This window comes from Phyllobates terribilis, unplaced genomic scaffold (assembly GCF_046119375.1).
Source record: "Phyllobates terribilis strain yellow unplaced genomic scaffold, ASM4611937v1 Scaffold_7__3_contigs__length_470593459, whole genome shotgun sequence".
NCBI classification, from domain to species: domain Eukaryota; kingdom Metazoa; phylum Chordata; class Amphibia; order Anura; family Dendrobatidae; genus Phyllobates; species Phyllobates terribilis.
This window is the reverse complement of record NW_027362767.1, coordinates 270,726,544-270,743,071: the sequence shown is the minus strand read 5'-3', so window position 1 is coordinate 270,743,071 and position 16,528 is coordinate 270,726,544. Positions and strand designations below refer to the sequence as shown.

Genomic DNA, 16,528 nt, shown 5'->3' with positions numbered 1-16,528 from the left:
CTGAAAAATACTACTGTTAAGCTGTAATTCATGTCTACGGTCTGCTGCTGTGATACTGTAATTTCCCTTGGGATCAATAAAGTGTATTGTATCGTATCGTAAATGCCGCTATCACAGATTGACAGCATTTCACGATTAACAAGTGCGAGTGGAGGTGAGGTCCTCATGCAGCTGTTAGAGGTAAACCCAGGGCTCTGTCCTGGAACCTGTATTGTTCAACATCTTTATTAATGATTTAGATGAAGGAATTGAGGGTAAACTGATTAAATTTGCTGATGACACAAAGCTAGGAGGGATAGCTAACACTAGAGAAGAGAGAGAGGCTTCAAAAAGACCTAAACAAACTGGAGCAGTGGGCAGCAACTAACAGAATGGTTTTTAACAGGGAAAAATGCAACGTCCTACACCTGGGCAAGAAAAATGAAAAAAGCATATACAGAATGGGAGGAATAGGGCTAAGCAACAGCACATGTGAAAAAGACTTGGGTATACTAATAGATCATAGACTGAACATGAGTCAACAGTGTGCTGCAGCAGCAAAAAAGGCAAATACAATTCTGGGATGTATTAACAGAAGCATAGAGTCTAGATCACGTGAAGTCATTATCGGACTTTACTCCTCTTTGGTCAGACCTCATCTGGAATACTGTGTCCAGTTTTGGGCACCACATTTAAAACAAAGACATTGACAAACTGGAGCAAGTTCAGAGAAGAGCGACCAGAATGGTGACCGGTCTGCAAACCATGTCCTATGAGGAACGGTTACAGGATTTGGGAATGTTTAGCTTGCAAAAAAGAAGACTGAGAGGAGACTTAATAGCTGTCTACAAATATGTCAAGGGCTGTCACATTGTAGAAGGATCAACTTTATTCTCATTTGCACAAGGAAAGACTAGAAGCAATGGGATGAAACTAAATGGGAGGAGACACAGATTAGATTTTAGAAAAAACTTTTTGACAGTTAGGGTGATCAATGAGTGGAACAGGCTGCCACGAGAGGTGGTGAGTTCTCCTTTAATGGAAGTCTTCAAACAGAGGCTGGACAGACATCTGTCTGAGATGATTTAGTGAATCCTGCTTTGAGCAGGGGGTTGGACCAGATGACCCAGGAGGTCCCCTCCAACTCTACCATTCTATGATTCTATGAAATGATGGCCGAACAATAAGGCCAAGGAAGTTCACAGGACCCTGCTCAGGCTACCACAAAGTACCGACAAGGATGTCAGACCAACCACAGTCATGAGAAACTTTTTGGTCAACTCTACTCTACAGAGTAGGTGATAAGGGTATGATCGCTGGGGAACCAATCGTTGGGGGGTAGAAGAATAAGGAGTCTATGGTCTCCCGTGTGAATAGGGCAATAGTGAGTAGACAGTAAATGCCACAGGGGGTTGTACATTCACTTAGTGTTTGTGATCAGTGATGTGGACAATGGACGTCCACCACCTGCGCATTGGTAATACATGATGTTTATGGGACAATCATCTTCCACCCCTCTACATTTTCCTCATTCTCTTTTTCCATTTGGGTGATGCTGTTCCAGATGATTCTGTGCATGGCCACTTCTATAAAATAAGAATTTGAGGTATGTGTTAATAGGGCAAGTCTATATTTTGCCAGGGCCTCTGCTTCCGTTCATCCCACCACACCGGAGCCTCACTGATCCACCAGTTGTGTCTTTAATATAAAATGCAGAGTCATGGAAAGTTCTTGATGACACCACATCTATCTACCAGTCCTGGTGGCTCCCACCACCCAGGCAGACAGTGAATGTGCGGTTTACATTACATGTTATGTGACTTATTTTATATATAATGGAAACATGAAAGCTGAGCGCTCTCCGCAGCTCTGGCCGTATAGGATTTATGTAAACAGCGTTATTAATGGGTGAGGTCAATGTTTTATCCCTGCACATCTCCCCGTCTCCAGTACTGACATGAAAGGCAAGATATATGGATAGATGGACAGACGCTGCGGTACGGGAGCCTCGCTCTACAACAGATGTTATTGTGCAGAGGACACAACAGCTGGGACATTTTACACGTTACCTTTTCTCCTGGTGGCCCAATAGCCCCCTGAGGACCCGGAAGACCCTGCGGAAAAAAAAAAAAAAAGAGACATCATATAATCAGGAAAGAGACTTCAAGGTTTAGAATTTATCATCAGAGGATAAAAAGGACAAGAATATCTACAGAAAGGAATCAGAACATCAATAATCATATAGGGGTGGTAAAGTTATTGTATAAGCCAAAGTATCTATCTCTTGTATCTATTATCCATGTATCTCAGATCTATCAATCCATGCATTTCATATCCATCTCATATCTACCTACATATCTATAACATTTTATTCTATTCTACGAGTGCTGAGGGACATTTGCAGCTGCTCCTGACAGGACTACAGAGCCATCAATCTGTCCGTGTCTCCATCAAGTTACTCATGTAAATTTGTTTGTCCCTATTAAAATTCAGAATCTCCAAAAAGGTCACCAGAAGATCACCCTTCAAGATGGCGGCCCAGTGGGAATCTCGCACTTGCATTTCACCATCTGGACACTTCATAAATAAAACCAGAGGTTACAGAAAGGAAATCTAGTTGGCACTGACAAGGTTACTCTGGGAGTGTGAGAAAGACTGGAACCAAGGACATTCACTGTTCAGAGACGGAGCGACTGGTAAAGGATATCTGCAAGAACTAGAATATGTCACGTTATATCTACTGCAGCACGAATCCCAGAATTACAGGATTTATATTGGACCTTGAGCCGTGTTCCCACTTAGCGTAGATGTTGCATTTTTTTCTGCTGTTTTTTTAGGCAGAAATCTGCTGAATATAACAGTTCAAATAAAGTGGATGTGATATCATGCAGCCTTGGACCCAATGTGAGTCCAAAGACGCTGCTGAACTCTATTTTTTGGTGCAGGTTTTTCACTATAGGAATTTTGAGAAGTCTTAAAAAATGAATGCAAAAAAAAAATCCGCTATAAGCGCAGAATCCCAACATTACCCCATGAAGAAACATTTACAAACGCTGCAGCAAATCTGCACAAAAATCAGCAAAAATGGCAACAATCAGAGTAGATTGCTATTGTGTATTCTAATGTAGACACAAAAAAACTTTTTAACATGTGGGAACATGGGATTTTTTTATGGCAGGTGAGGGAGGGAATAACGAATATACATCACCACTGTTCAAATGTCAAGATCAAGTCCCATTGGCTATTATGTTGTGAATCTTAGGAATACAGCGGCAGAACAGGAGGGTGGTCCTGGATGTGAAGCCCATAATCTGGTCTCATTAATACTTCTAAAGCCATCGCGCCCTTTCCCATCTATCCCAACCATCTGCATCCTCTTGGTCCATTACCACCTGCAGCAATACACTCCTAAGGTTCTTGTGCATTCTCCTCTTATGCCCTTTACCATCCTCAATGCATCCCTTTTCTTATTTTTATATTTTGAGGACAAGTGGAGCTTTGGGTCGTGTTTAGATTCTTCATATTCATTGACTCAAGTTGAGACCTGTGGTTGTTGTGTTAGCCTAAGTGACCAATGAACCCAACTTATGTGCCAGCTCCTACCTATTCCGTATACATTATTGACTACATAGCTATATTCTAGTACTTCAGTCTCACCTGTGCACCTGGGTTTCCTTGCTGACCAGGGGGTCCTGGCTCACCTTGGGGTCCCTAAAATTAAGAAGAGCAAAGTCAACATAAAGAGTATCCACTAAGATATGATTATATAAATGGCTGCCTTGCTAATCTTCTATTGTGATACTCACCACACTGCCTTTTGGTCCAACTGGTCCGTCCATGCCAGAAACACCCTGTTTTAGGGACCGGAAGAAAACACGTCAAACATGGCAAAATTTGTATTACTCACAGATCAGTGGAAAAAATAATATAATCAATTATCCCATTTGCAGTCCACAACTAGAACTGTAGTGTGAATGGTCAGTATAAATCATTGCAGAGTAGAAGTAAAGTATCAGCCCTGATACAATGGTGGGGTGACATGACAAGAGTATCACATGTATCACACCGATGCTCCCTACCATTAGAACCAATGATAAATTATCACCAGAGCTGCAATGACAGATCCAGATTTCTGCGCCTTCGCTGCTCTGAGCTTTTCCACGATGCAACTTATCAGCAATATTTTAAAAAGAGGAGAAAATGTGCAGTAATTTGCCCAGTTCAGGCTCATTACCCATTAAGATGGTTTGTGTGGGTCTGTGGAAGACGTGAGAGAAGGATTACAGCAGATACCGCAACCACTCTCCCCCGCACATCACAAAGCCTGACACCAACCTTCCCGATGTTACCACTCGCAGGATAATGAAGGGGAGGAAAGACTTACGTGTGGTCCAGGGGGCCCAGGAGGTCCCTTTGGTCCAAGTAAACCACGTGGCCCCTATAAACACAAACATAGGAATTAATATGATAAAGAAGATAATATTCTACAATGCCCAAATCTGACGTAAATGCGCCTTGCTGTGGAATGATTGAATCCTCAACGCATATCATCATGAACGTCAGGTTATATACAAACATTTCTGGAAGATTTTAGGTTTGGAGAGTTTTAGTAAAGTAACTAGGTGCGGACGTAGTAGTAGGGCAATTGCCCAGTGACTTCGGGCCAACAAATAAGGACGCCCCGACAGTCACTTGAATATAATGGGGCCCATGGCTGCAAATTCTGCAACTTTGAATTTTTTCCAGCGTTGAACATCTTACAGGCCAGACACAATCATGAAATCCAGTATAAAGAAAAAAAACAAGGTCAACCAAAAAAAGGTCAAATAGTCCAAAGTAATAAAATTTTGCCTCAATGACTGAGTTTTGCCTGAATCTCATTTTTCAGGGTCCCTGAAGGAAACCGCAATGGAGTCAGAAATGTAATGTGATAACATCCTGACTCCGCGGGACCAGAAACTAGTCAGTCTGTTTCTCAGGTGACCTGGAAATAAAACATGTGATTTCCTCTCTGATACACGTCTGCTGTGCTCGGCTCAGCGTTCATGTATGAGCTGCTGGTAAGCTTCTTTGGCAGCGGCTTATCACCTGCATGAACAAAGGATCAGACATGTTGTGACCCAGCAGCCCAATCCTTCTTCCCCTCATATCTGCAGTTAGGGTAAAGCAGGGACATCCTGTAAGATATGGGACTGGTGGCCTGCTGTCTGACTTGCATTGAATGTGTTTGTGCTCCTTTAGTCTTACATTTATTTGTTTTTCTCTGCAGAGTAAAAAGTATTATACAACTATACTGCCAGCATCTCCAACGACACAGGACTCTGCAATATAAATACTAATATCCTCACAGGTAAAATACTTACAGGTTCACCTGGCAATCCCCGAGGTCCGACTTCTCCATCATCGCCCTAAAGAAACAACAAGACACAACAAGAGTACATCATCTGCTCAACCCCAGTGATACGGCCCCAGGGCTGGCCCTCACACCAGCAGCAGGCATCGCACGCCCTGTGTGGGATCGTTTGCACATGGACATAATATTATATTTATAGGAGGATGTGCTTACCCTCTCACCGTCCTCTCCTGGTGGTCCGGGAGGCCCGTGGGGACCAGATTCACCCTACCAACAACCAATAAAATGTATTAAACACCTCAAAATAATTGCCGATGACAGCTGGAAATTATCATATCAGAAGAACTGAACCTACTCGATGACCCTTTTCTCCAGGCAAACCAGCCAAACCATCAAACCCTCTGTCACCCTAAAAACAAATAGAAAAGATCAGTTATTATGGGTATTTTTTTCAAGGCTTAAGAAACACAGGCAACGCTCCATACCTTAGTTCCAGTCTGTCCGGGCATACCTCGAGCACCATCGCTTCCTGCCCGGCCCTGGAATATAGGAGGGGTAGCAGACGTTATGTTGTAACTTACTGCACATTATCAGCGATTATGCCCTGGTTGTAGGTGATTGACATTACAGTAATGCCGGAGATGGTAGATCTGTGCACCTACCCTTCGTCCAGGCTTTCCTGTTGGTCCAGGAGTTCCTTGAGAACCACGAGGACCCTACAAGATAAACATGGAGAGACCCCAGGAATACATGAAACAGCTGCAGAATAAGCTGTACTATATAAAACATGGGCAGTATCATGAGAATAAAAGATGAAAATTCAATATATGGCTGACAACCATGCACTACTTCTCAGCAGTAAGAGACGTTACAGGACAGCTGATACCATTACATGACTTTTATGGCATAATAGCCACTGTCTGAGCCCCTAGAAGAATCTGAGACCCACCCCCATTTCCAGCAGAGAAGTGGCAATCTATGGGAAACACGATGAGCATGTCAGGCAGGCTTCATTCTGCTTATAGGCCCAAAGGGGTTTTCCATGAAAGTAAACTATATTTTTAGCACTTTCCTATAAATTCCCCATCATTATTCTGCCCGCATTTGCTGTGTCCATTGTTAACAGCAGCCATGATGTGCGGCACGATTACTAGGACGGCCTGTGGACCGGGTGCCGTTAGTCGGCAGACAGCATGGGGCAACAGCGAGTGAGGGCAGACTAGAAACAAGCCACATGAAGGCAAGGACTGTATATTGTTACTCATGTTTTAAATGTAAAAAAATCTTTAGCCGATACCGTAGTATAAGGTGTCTGATCACGTCGTTATATCAGGGATATCAGTAACAAGGGTGTGTGACAACTTTTATTACAGTACAGGGGCTGGTTGTCATCATTGTCAGCTTTCTGGCTGCACAGTATATGACAGACAAGTTCTCATTTAGACAGAGATTTGTACACGATATATACAGATTACTAACATGAATGAGATTCCTGCGCTCAGAACATGGTCTTATCTAGATATTTTACCTGTGGTCCTAAATCACCTGATTCTCCCTTCAATCCTGAAGGACCTGGAGACCCCTAGAAGAAAATAGCAGTAAAGTACAGTCTTAATATCACATGAATCACACAATTGTACCAAATAGTCAGGATCATTCAACTTCCGTGACATGAAGCCTTCATTACTCACCAATGGACCAGGTCTTCCAGTAAGTCCCATTGGGCCAGACGGGCCTCTTAAGGCTAGCTGAAATCAGAAACGCAAAAAGTCTTGATTAAACTTAGCACCAAGAATGAGGTTTGGAGCGTGATTTACTATTTACTAAATGATACAAAATAGCAATATGTCTCCCTGTTATAAATCTCTTGTATCGTAATACACCAAGTAACGCTGTGAGGGGCTCAATCTACATGGCTGCAGTCACAGGACTGAGCTGACTTATGTCCCCGCTTATACTTATATGATGACCTCCCAGTAGTGACCAGTCATGTTCAGGTGGAGACTGGGAATGTAGGAAACCTTTATTTTCATGTGTCATTTCCATTTCATAGAATCCTAAAATGTTAGAGTTGGAGGAGACCTCCAGGGTCATCTGGTCCAACCCCCTGCTCAATGCAGCATTCACTAAACCATCTCAGACAGATGTCTGTCCAGCCTCTGAAGACTTCCATTGCAGAAGAACTCACCACCTCTCGTGGCCGCCTGTTCCACTCATTGATCACCCTAACTGTCAGAACGTTTTTTCTAATATCTAATCTGTATCTTCTCCCATTCAGCTGCTTTTAATATCCTTTCTTTTAGGATGAGCTTTGCTGTTGCATGACTGTGCAGCTGACATCTGTGCAGAAATGTGAAGGGGTTGTTTTAAGTTCCTATCTTCAGGAGCGCACCTCTGGGCTTCCTGCTTGCCGGGTGGACGGTGAGCTGCTGAATCGCTGACAGCTTGGGCTGCGTGGCACGGCTGAGCCACTGGCCCCAACTACCGGGTCTCTGAATCTGCTGGAAGAAGCCAGTCTCAGAGCAGTGCTTGAAAGCATGCGCTCCTTGCCCAAGACACCGGTCAACCTCAGCAATGAGCTGTAAACTATAGAATTGAGAAAGGAGACGATTTTTTTAACAAGAAGCAAATTGTAAAGTTGCTTATTTTTACAAGCACTTTTCCAATTTTACCCAATTAATAGGATGAGATCACCCCTTTATAAATGCAATCTGCCCTCAATGAACTAAGCTTATGCTTAAAATAATACCCTATTTACGCAAGCAGAGCCGCACTGCAAAGCATGGGGGAGCACAACAACCCATCTACACAAGCAGAGCTGTATTGTAAAGTATGGGGGAGCACAACAACCTATCTACACAAGCAGAGCTGCATTGTAAAGTATGGGGGAGCACAACAACCCATCTACACAAGCAGAGCTGCATTGTAAAGTATGGGGGAGCACAACAACCCATCTACACAAGCAGAGCTGCATTGTAAAGTATGGGGGAGCACAACAACCCATCTACACTAGCAGAGCTGCATTGTAAAGTATGGGGGAGCACAACAACCCATCTACACTAGCAGAGCTGTATTGTAAAGTATGGGGGAGCACAACAACCCATCTACACTAGCAGAGCTGCATTGTAAAGTATGGGGGAGCACAACAACCCATCTACATAAGCGGAGCTGCACTGAGAAGTATGGGGGAGCACAACAACCCATCTACACAAGCAGAGCTGCATTGTAAAGTATGGGGAAGCCCAACAACTCATCTACACTAGCGGAGCTGCATTGTAAAGTATGGGGGAGCACAACAACCCATCTACACAAGCAGAGCTGCATTGTAAAGTATGGGGGAGCACAACAACCCATCTACACAAGCAGAGCTGCATTGTAAAGTATGGGGGAGCACAACAACCCATCTACACTAGCAGAGCTGCATTGTAAAGTATGGGGGAGCACAACAACACATCTACACAAGCAGAGCTGTATTGTAAAGTATGGGGGAGCACAACAACCCATCTACACAAGCAGAGCTGCATTGTAAAGTATGGGGGAGCACAACAACCCATCTACACTAGCAGAGCTGCATTGTATGAGGGAGCACAACAGCTTATCTGCACAAGCAGAGCTGCATTGTAAAGTTAGGGGGGATTTTGCTGCAGATTTCAATGTGAATTCACCATGAATTTCACCCCTGCTACACTAAAATGGGTGAAATGGGATAATTCACAACAAGAACTGACACTAAGAACTTCAAAACCCTCTGTGGTCTTTACCTGTTTGAATCCACATGAAGGATAAACTACAATTTCATCTAATGTGGAGGAAAACCAATGGTGGTTACAAGACAGCACGGCTCGCCATGTATGACCATAACTACTCACTAGACGGGTTACACATTACACACAGGTGTCAGCAATGAGGGAGTAGTCAGTGCGAGCTGCATGCTTACTCTAGCTTGTTGTAGCATGGCTTGAGCCTGGGCTTCCTGTTGAGAAAGTTGGGGTCCTTTGGAGGAACCATCTCCTCCCCCTGAGAATCGGAACTAAAAAAGAAAAAAAAGAACAGAACATGAAAACCTGATGGGGACAAGACAATCAGATACAGGGGTCTATAGTGTACATATGTAATGTAAGGGATGAATACACGGTTGCCCCATTACATTTATAAATTCTGTGGAGAGAGCACCTGGCCATAGAGAAAGCGGAGCCCTGGCTCACAGCCAACGCTGGCCGTCCCCTATAGTGAAGCTGGATCGGCATTTTATTCTAAGCAGTAAAAACAGCATTTTGTTGCCTACAAACAAACCAAGTGACGTTTTTATCCCCACCTCCGCCTCTGCCCGTGCTGCTTTTATGCAGGGTGAAAACTGCTCCCTTTATGAAAACAGATCTTAGATTTATTCCTGCTTAAAAGGCCCTATCAAGACTCCATGAAATTGCTGTGTATTGAATTATAGATAAATCACATTTATATCTCGAGGATTTTACTGCAGCAAAGAGAGGGCAATGAGCCACAGACGTAAGGCTTAACGAGTGCACATTTAACTTGTGCAGTACTGGAGGCTTTTAGATTAGGTGCCATTATAATCCTGCACACTGCTCCCTCTAGTGGCACAGGCAACAACTGCGCGGGATGAAAATGGAGATAAGCTCATGGGTAGAAAAATATTAATATCAAATACAATAACAGTCTTCAATTTCACCGTCATCTCTCACTTTTCTGTTTACTAAGGATATGGCCAGACAGTGCAGTCAAAACTGTACCCACCTGTGCAGGCTGAAGGCCGCATGATTGAGAAACAAAATTGTGCTGTAATTGGCTGCACCATTGTCTGGTCCTACCCTAACAAGTCTATCAGAAAATGTGTCATGTGCTTGAAAAGTTTATAAGAGTGTTTAGGTTGTCACTTTTAGAGTGCAGTCAGATGGCCGTATAAATCGGACTAGCTCAGACTGCAATGCTCGGACTGGCTGCAGCTCTCCTGACCCGAGTGTGACAGCTGCACAGAAATATATGAAGCTGTGACGCTCAGGTCAGAAGAGCTGCCAGACAGTCCGTATGTTGTGGTCCGATCTCAATCCGATTTAGACTGCCGTCTGACTGCTCCCTTAGCCATCATTTTCAAGACTAATATATGGCTGAGTGAACGGGAACCTGTCACTTGGTCCTAATGAATCAGATCCTGTACGATTACAGCCAGGTACAATTTTCTCTGTAACTCTCCATTGTTTCAGAGGAAATACAGTTTGATGACAAAAAAGAAAAAATACTTATCAGCTCTCCTGAAGTTTAATGTAGCCCTTGGATCTTTCAATCGAGGTAGGGATGCACGGAAGGAGAAAATCCCAGCTGGAGGATGGGTGAGACACAAGAGCAATAGGAAAAATCCAGCAATCCCAAAAGAAAAAATATTGTATGTAAAACTGCACATTTAATGAAATTCCAGTAAAAACATATTCAAGGGTAAAAGGGACATAAAAAATTAGAGAAAGGATGACGCATTTCCAACCAGCATGGTTCTTACTCATATCCTATATATAGGCTGGTTCAAAACATGTCATCCTTTCTCTGATTTTTTATGTCCCTTTTCCCCTTGAATATGTTTTTTATTGAGTTTCATTAAATGTGAAATTTTAAATACAATATTTTTTCTTTATGGATTGCTGGATTTTTCCTATTACAGTTTGATGAGCCGCTGGAGCTGACTAACTCTTGCAAAGTACACACGTGGGAGAGACCTGTCACTGCCCTGGAGAGGCGCCGAGAAAAGCCAGTCGGGAGCAGCACCAGAATAGACAGGTCTCCAGTCCCTGGCCAGATCTTCAAACTATATTTCCCTTAAATGCTGAAGCGTTTGAGAGAACAATATGCCTGGTGACAAACGTGCAGTCAGGCTCTGATTCATGCTGCCCGCGATTTGAGCAGCCAGAATCACCTGAAAAGTTCCCTTTAAAGAAGACCTTTCACATCATGGTAAACTGGCCACATCATGGAATAACAGCTACAGAGCAGAATAAAACGTAATTTTTTTTTATTTCTCCTCTCCGTTGCAGAGATTTTCACTTGTAAAGTTTAACTTATAATTTATTCTTCAGTTCAACTGGGCATTACCAGAAATTCGTCTCAGGGGACGTTTACTTCTTCCCCTGCATGAGGAAGACCAATCATAAGCAGGCAGAGTCATGCAGGGGAGAAAAGAACACATCCTCTTGTATCAGTATGGCAGTCAGTGTGGGGGGAGGGTGAGAGCTTATGGCTTTACGAGATAACATCTGGAAGGGTTTATAATGATTCATAGCTCGGCTGTGTGAGAATGTAGTCATTCCTCGAATTGGTATAAGATAAGTAAAGTTACATATTTGCAGAGTTGCTCAATATTACGGATAGACAGTATTTACAGGTTTAGTGAAGACTGCAAACAGTTCTCAACTTCTTTTCTCCTGGTTTGTGATAAAGTGAAGGGTTCAGTGGTGTTGCAGCTGCGGTTTAATTTTTCATGCATTGGGTAGAACAAGGAAGAAATTATGCGATTTGCTTCTGTGAAGACTGGTGCTGGGCGCTCTGCTGCAGACACGCTGATCAATAGATCCCAGCTCTGACCTCAGGAGCTTCATCTCCTCTGATGCAGCAATGATCACTAGATCCTGTGCCGCCTGTCTGCTCCTCGCTGGACTTTTTATTAGAGGCTTTATGGCTTCTCAGGTCTTTTAAACCAAGTGATACATGTAATTTCCACGTGGGTTTGGCAGGAGTGTAAGATTTTGTGAAACAGCTTGAATCAAACGATTGTTCTTTTGATGCAAACAACAGTTCTTACTAATGGGAATCTTCCAGCAGCTCGGCGACAATAGTCAGAAAACATTTGTGACAGCTGCATTCAAAGTAACTATGCCATGAAATAAGAACTGTTCCCTAAATGTAGCACCGAGGGGATCAGACCTGCGACTGTGAGCTGCTTGTTGCTGATTGATACAACCACAATGGCGGGCGTGAGTAGAATTATTCAGATCAATTGGGATTTTAAGCCATTTCTTTGTGCTATTGGTCTGTGTAACCCATTCCTCTAATTAATGCAGATCTACATATAATATATTACGTGATCCCTACCGTTAGGAGACTGGACACATCTCTAATCCCCGATGCCATGTTCAAACGTAGCATAAACGCTATGGGGCTTTTATTTCCACTGCATTTTTTGTTCAGAAAATCTGCTGCGTTTAATAGTTCAAGTAATGTAGATGTGATTTCATGAAAAGTGCACACAGGCACTATAATATGCTGTTAAACTGTGCAATATTGGTGTGCTTTTTCCCTATAGACTTCTATAGGGAGCGTGAAAAATGCATCTAACAAAGACAATTGAGTTTTTAAGTGCAGAAGCCCAATACTTCTACACCAACAAATCAGTAATAAACACATGCTGCACTAAAAACACATCTTCCTGACCAGGCCAAATTTTTCAAATCTGACATGTGTCGCTTTATGTGACAATAACTCTGGAATGTTTCATCATATCCCAGCGATTTTGAGAAAGTTTATTTGTGACACAGTATATTTTATGATAACAGTAAATTTAGGTCGATATGTTTATAAATAATTGCAAAACGTATCAAAATTTTACAAAAATTGTAAAAAAAAAAATAGCAATTTTCAAACTTTGAATGATTATCCCTATAATCCAGATAGTCAGACCACACAAAATGGTTAATTAATAAAATTTCCCTCATGTCTACTTTACATCAGCACCATCTGTAAAATGTTGTTATTTTGTTAGGGTGTTAGAAGCTTTAAAATTGTAGCAGTAATTTTTCATTTTTTTTCAAGGGAATTTACAAAACTTATTTTTTTAGGGACCTATTCAATTTTGATGTGACTTTGGGGGTCCTATATATTGGAAAACTTCCAAAAAGGAAACCAGTTTAAAAACAGCCCCCCTCAACATATTCTAAAATGCTGTCACATAGTTTATTAACCCTTCAGGTGCCTTTCAGGAATTAATACAAAGTGGAGGCATGACAGGAAAGAAAAATATTATCTTTAACCACCTAAATGCTGATAACGTCTGAACAGGTCACTATAGCCAGCAGACTCTGGCCCCCACACTCTGATGCCGTAGTCACTATTGACAGCAGCATCTAAGGGGTTAAGCGGCCATGGTTGGTGCTAATTGCGATCCATCATGACTGATGCAGCAGGGTGTCAGCTATGATTTTCACATATTGGGGGTGACTATTCTCTTATGTCACAGGTAAGTTTTAAGTCATATTAGTAATCACTAAGGGGTTAAAAAAGGTGAAAATGCATCAACAATACAATAAAATCACAATAATCAGATCACATTGTCATTGTGTATTTTGGTGCAGTCACCTGCAGAAAAAAAATACAGAGGAAAAAAAACACAGTCATGGGAATATGTCCTAGATGAAACTGGTGTATCAATACAGCATCTTTACTGACATCCGTGGGTACTTACGGGTAACATGATCATAGTGCCTGGAGGTCCGGGTAAACCATCAGCACCTGAAAGTCCTGGCCTTCCTGGGGGTCCCTGATGGGTGATAAGACAGATGTAACAAAATGCATTAACACAACATGAATAATTCCACTCAGAGCCCAGAAAAACTGAAACTTGTCAAGAGTTGAACTTCTGTAGGACCAGAACCTAAACCACTGGATATTCCTGATCCAGGAGACGCAGATTCCGTAAATGCACGGACCAGACATCACACATGGACTCTGTCCCCATCGGTGTCAGCTGAGATCTCTGATCATGTTCTGGCCTTTTATGTAGCTCTTATGGGATTTGTGGGTGGGGAAAATTAATCTCAGGTCCCATTCATCTTACTTGGAAAGCATAAATCTGTGAAAGATTTCCCTCTGACACAAGGAAGCATTAAATAATGGTCAGAAGGGGCAGTTACGAGCTTGAAACAAGAGTGAGCTCCTAGGCCCTGCTGATACTGGGAGGCAATGGGCAATGGTGCTAAGAGTGGAACCCGCAGCATCTGAACTTATCCTACGGGGCTCCGGCGCCTCTACAAATGCCCACAATTCCCATATAACCTTTTCCAGTTTTTAAAAAATGTATATTAACTCATGAGGCGATCATGTCACAGGACAATCTGAAATATATTGATATTATTGCTTTTATCACAAGACCTCACTGCACCATATGACAAAGGATCAGAATTCATGGTGTGTAATCCTATGTAATGTTATATGCATCTGCTCATAAGCAGCAGAGCGGGGACTGTGGCGGCCATTGGGTCTGCCCCAAGAGGTTGTAGTATAAACCTGTATAAATCTGATGGCAGGGCCAGATGCATTCACAATTGTGCTGATGTTTAATGCATGGCTGGGCATTAATCAGTCAGGAGAGATCATTTTACTGCATTATCCGACTGTTGCGCACAAGACTCGAGAAAAAACAATTATCAATTAGAGAGACTTTTACACTGATCGCACACTGGGAAGAATGACAATAAATGGCTTTTGGGTGTAATAAAACACTCATGTTCACATTCGCTGCATCTGCTTTCCATACACGGGTCACTAAGTGTTCTGCGCTGGTATGGGGGATCGTAACAACATCTAGTAAACCCTCTAATGGCTCCCGGTCTACAATATCCAGCTCTGAAGAGGGGATATATGCAACATGAATACTTTAATAGTCTAATGAGTCCACAGCAGAAAATAAAGCTGTAATAAATGGCAGTGCAGTACCGCGGCTTGGCCACAGGGTGGCACTATCAATTATTTTCAGTTTTAGCAGTACTTCACTAGCCGCCCCGCCCATCGTCCCCGATGACATCTGCTTTACGTTTGCACGTCATATCATCTCTTTGCTGCCAATGTTTCTTATTTTACATTTATTAAGGACACAGGGAAAACTTTTGGAACATTTGAAGCCACCCAGCCATGAATGACACACCCGTCACCCTATGAGGCAGGAAAAGGTTAATTGATAGGATTTCTGCCCCATCGTTCACCATACCTCCCGCCTTGTCTGAGCGCTGGCTTACACCGTACACGGCACACCCTGCAAACAATTCCTGTTCCTAATTAGAGCCATATGCAGCAGTGGTAATGGATGATGTCATGTGTTCTGCCGTACACGGCTGGGAGCAATAACATATTAAGACTTTTCGCTTGGACACCATTTGTCTCTGGTGGAACAGATACCTGGCCTGGGCCTGTAAGGCTGATGAACTTCCCTGCCCTACTCACAGAGCATTACATTTCACACCTATGTATCAGACCATGACGTGACACAGAGAATCTGCTGAAAAGTGCACCCTGTGGGCAGTGCAAGTGCAGACATGACAGCATCAACAAGCCGTTCTGTGGATCCGGCCTTTAAGCAAGTCTGAGGGGCCATGTTTTACCTGTGTGCATTAGAATCAATGCTTCAAGAGGCGATAATCCTGTAGTATGTGGCTGCACGGGGCAAACCAGTGCCCACTGCTCCATGTTACAGAGCCGCAGGCACTGCATGTGCATGTAATATGAAGCATCGCAGGCCCATCCAGAAATAAGGCTTCTGGGACACCAAATGTCATATACATGTGCTCCGACCTGCACGGAGGAACACAGGATACAGGTAAATGAACAGTATTTGGTTCTTACCCTGTCACCGGGGTCACCAGCAGGACCAGGGGAACCAGAAGTACCAGGAGGCCCAGGATAACCCTAAATAAGAGGAAGAGAAACGGTCAGGGTTGACTTTGACGTGTTAGTAACAGATAAAGTGAGACAAGCCAATATTGAGGGCACTAAACTGTACTTATATGATAGTGACTCTCCAACTACAGTGCTTCTCTGAAAATAAGACAGGGTCTTATATTATTTTTTGCTTCAAAAGATGGGTTAGGGCTTATTTTCCCATGAACAACAATCTACATATATTCTTGAACAAAAAGAATCAACATTTATTCAAATATAATTGTGTCATCACACACACACACTGCTCATACACATGTATACACACACTGCACATACACATGTATATACACACACTGTATACAAACACTGCACATACACATGTGTACACACACACTGTATAGACACACTGCTCATACACATGTATACACACACTGCTCATACACATGTATACACACACTGCACATACACATGTATATACACACACTGTATACAAACACTGCACATACACATGTGTACACACACACTGTATAGACACACTGCTCATAC

General features: G+C 42.8%; 1 protein-coding gene across 2 annotated transcripts in view; it reads right to left on the bottom strand.

The window, feature by feature from the left end:
- The window catches only part of COL5A1 (collagen type V alpha 1 chain), a 168,660-nt gene that overhangs the window by 61,181 nt on the left and 90,951 nt on the right, over positions 1-16,528 (bottom strand). For both annotated transcript variants that reach the window (XM_073640747.1, XM_073640748.1), the window contains exons 11-24: positions 15,947-16,009; positions 13,794-13,868; positions 9,270-9,362; positions 7,024-7,080; positions 6,861-6,914; positions 5,995-6,048; positions 5,818-5,871; positions 5,688-5,741; positions 5,546-5,599; positions 5,343-5,387; positions 4,364-4,417; positions 3,786-3,830; positions 3,637-3,690; positions 2,049-2,093 (exon numbers count right to left, since the gene is read on the bottom strand). In XM_073640747.1, coding sequence (XP_073496848.1) covers positions 2,049-2,093; positions 3,637-3,690; positions 3,786-3,830; positions 4,364-4,417; positions 5,343-5,387; positions 5,546-5,599; positions 5,688-5,741; positions 5,818-5,871; positions 5,995-6,048; positions 6,861-6,914; positions 7,024-7,080; positions 9,270-9,362; positions 13,794-13,868; positions 15,947-16,009 — 801 coding nt within the window. The remainder of the gene's footprint in view (positions 1-2,048; positions 2,094-3,636; positions 3,691-3,785; positions 3,831-4,363; positions 4,418-5,342; positions 5,388-5,545; positions 5,600-5,687; positions 5,742-5,817; positions 5,872-5,994; positions 6,049-6,860; positions 6,915-7,023; positions 7,081-9,269; positions 9,363-13,793; positions 13,869-15,946; positions 16,010-16,528) is intronic.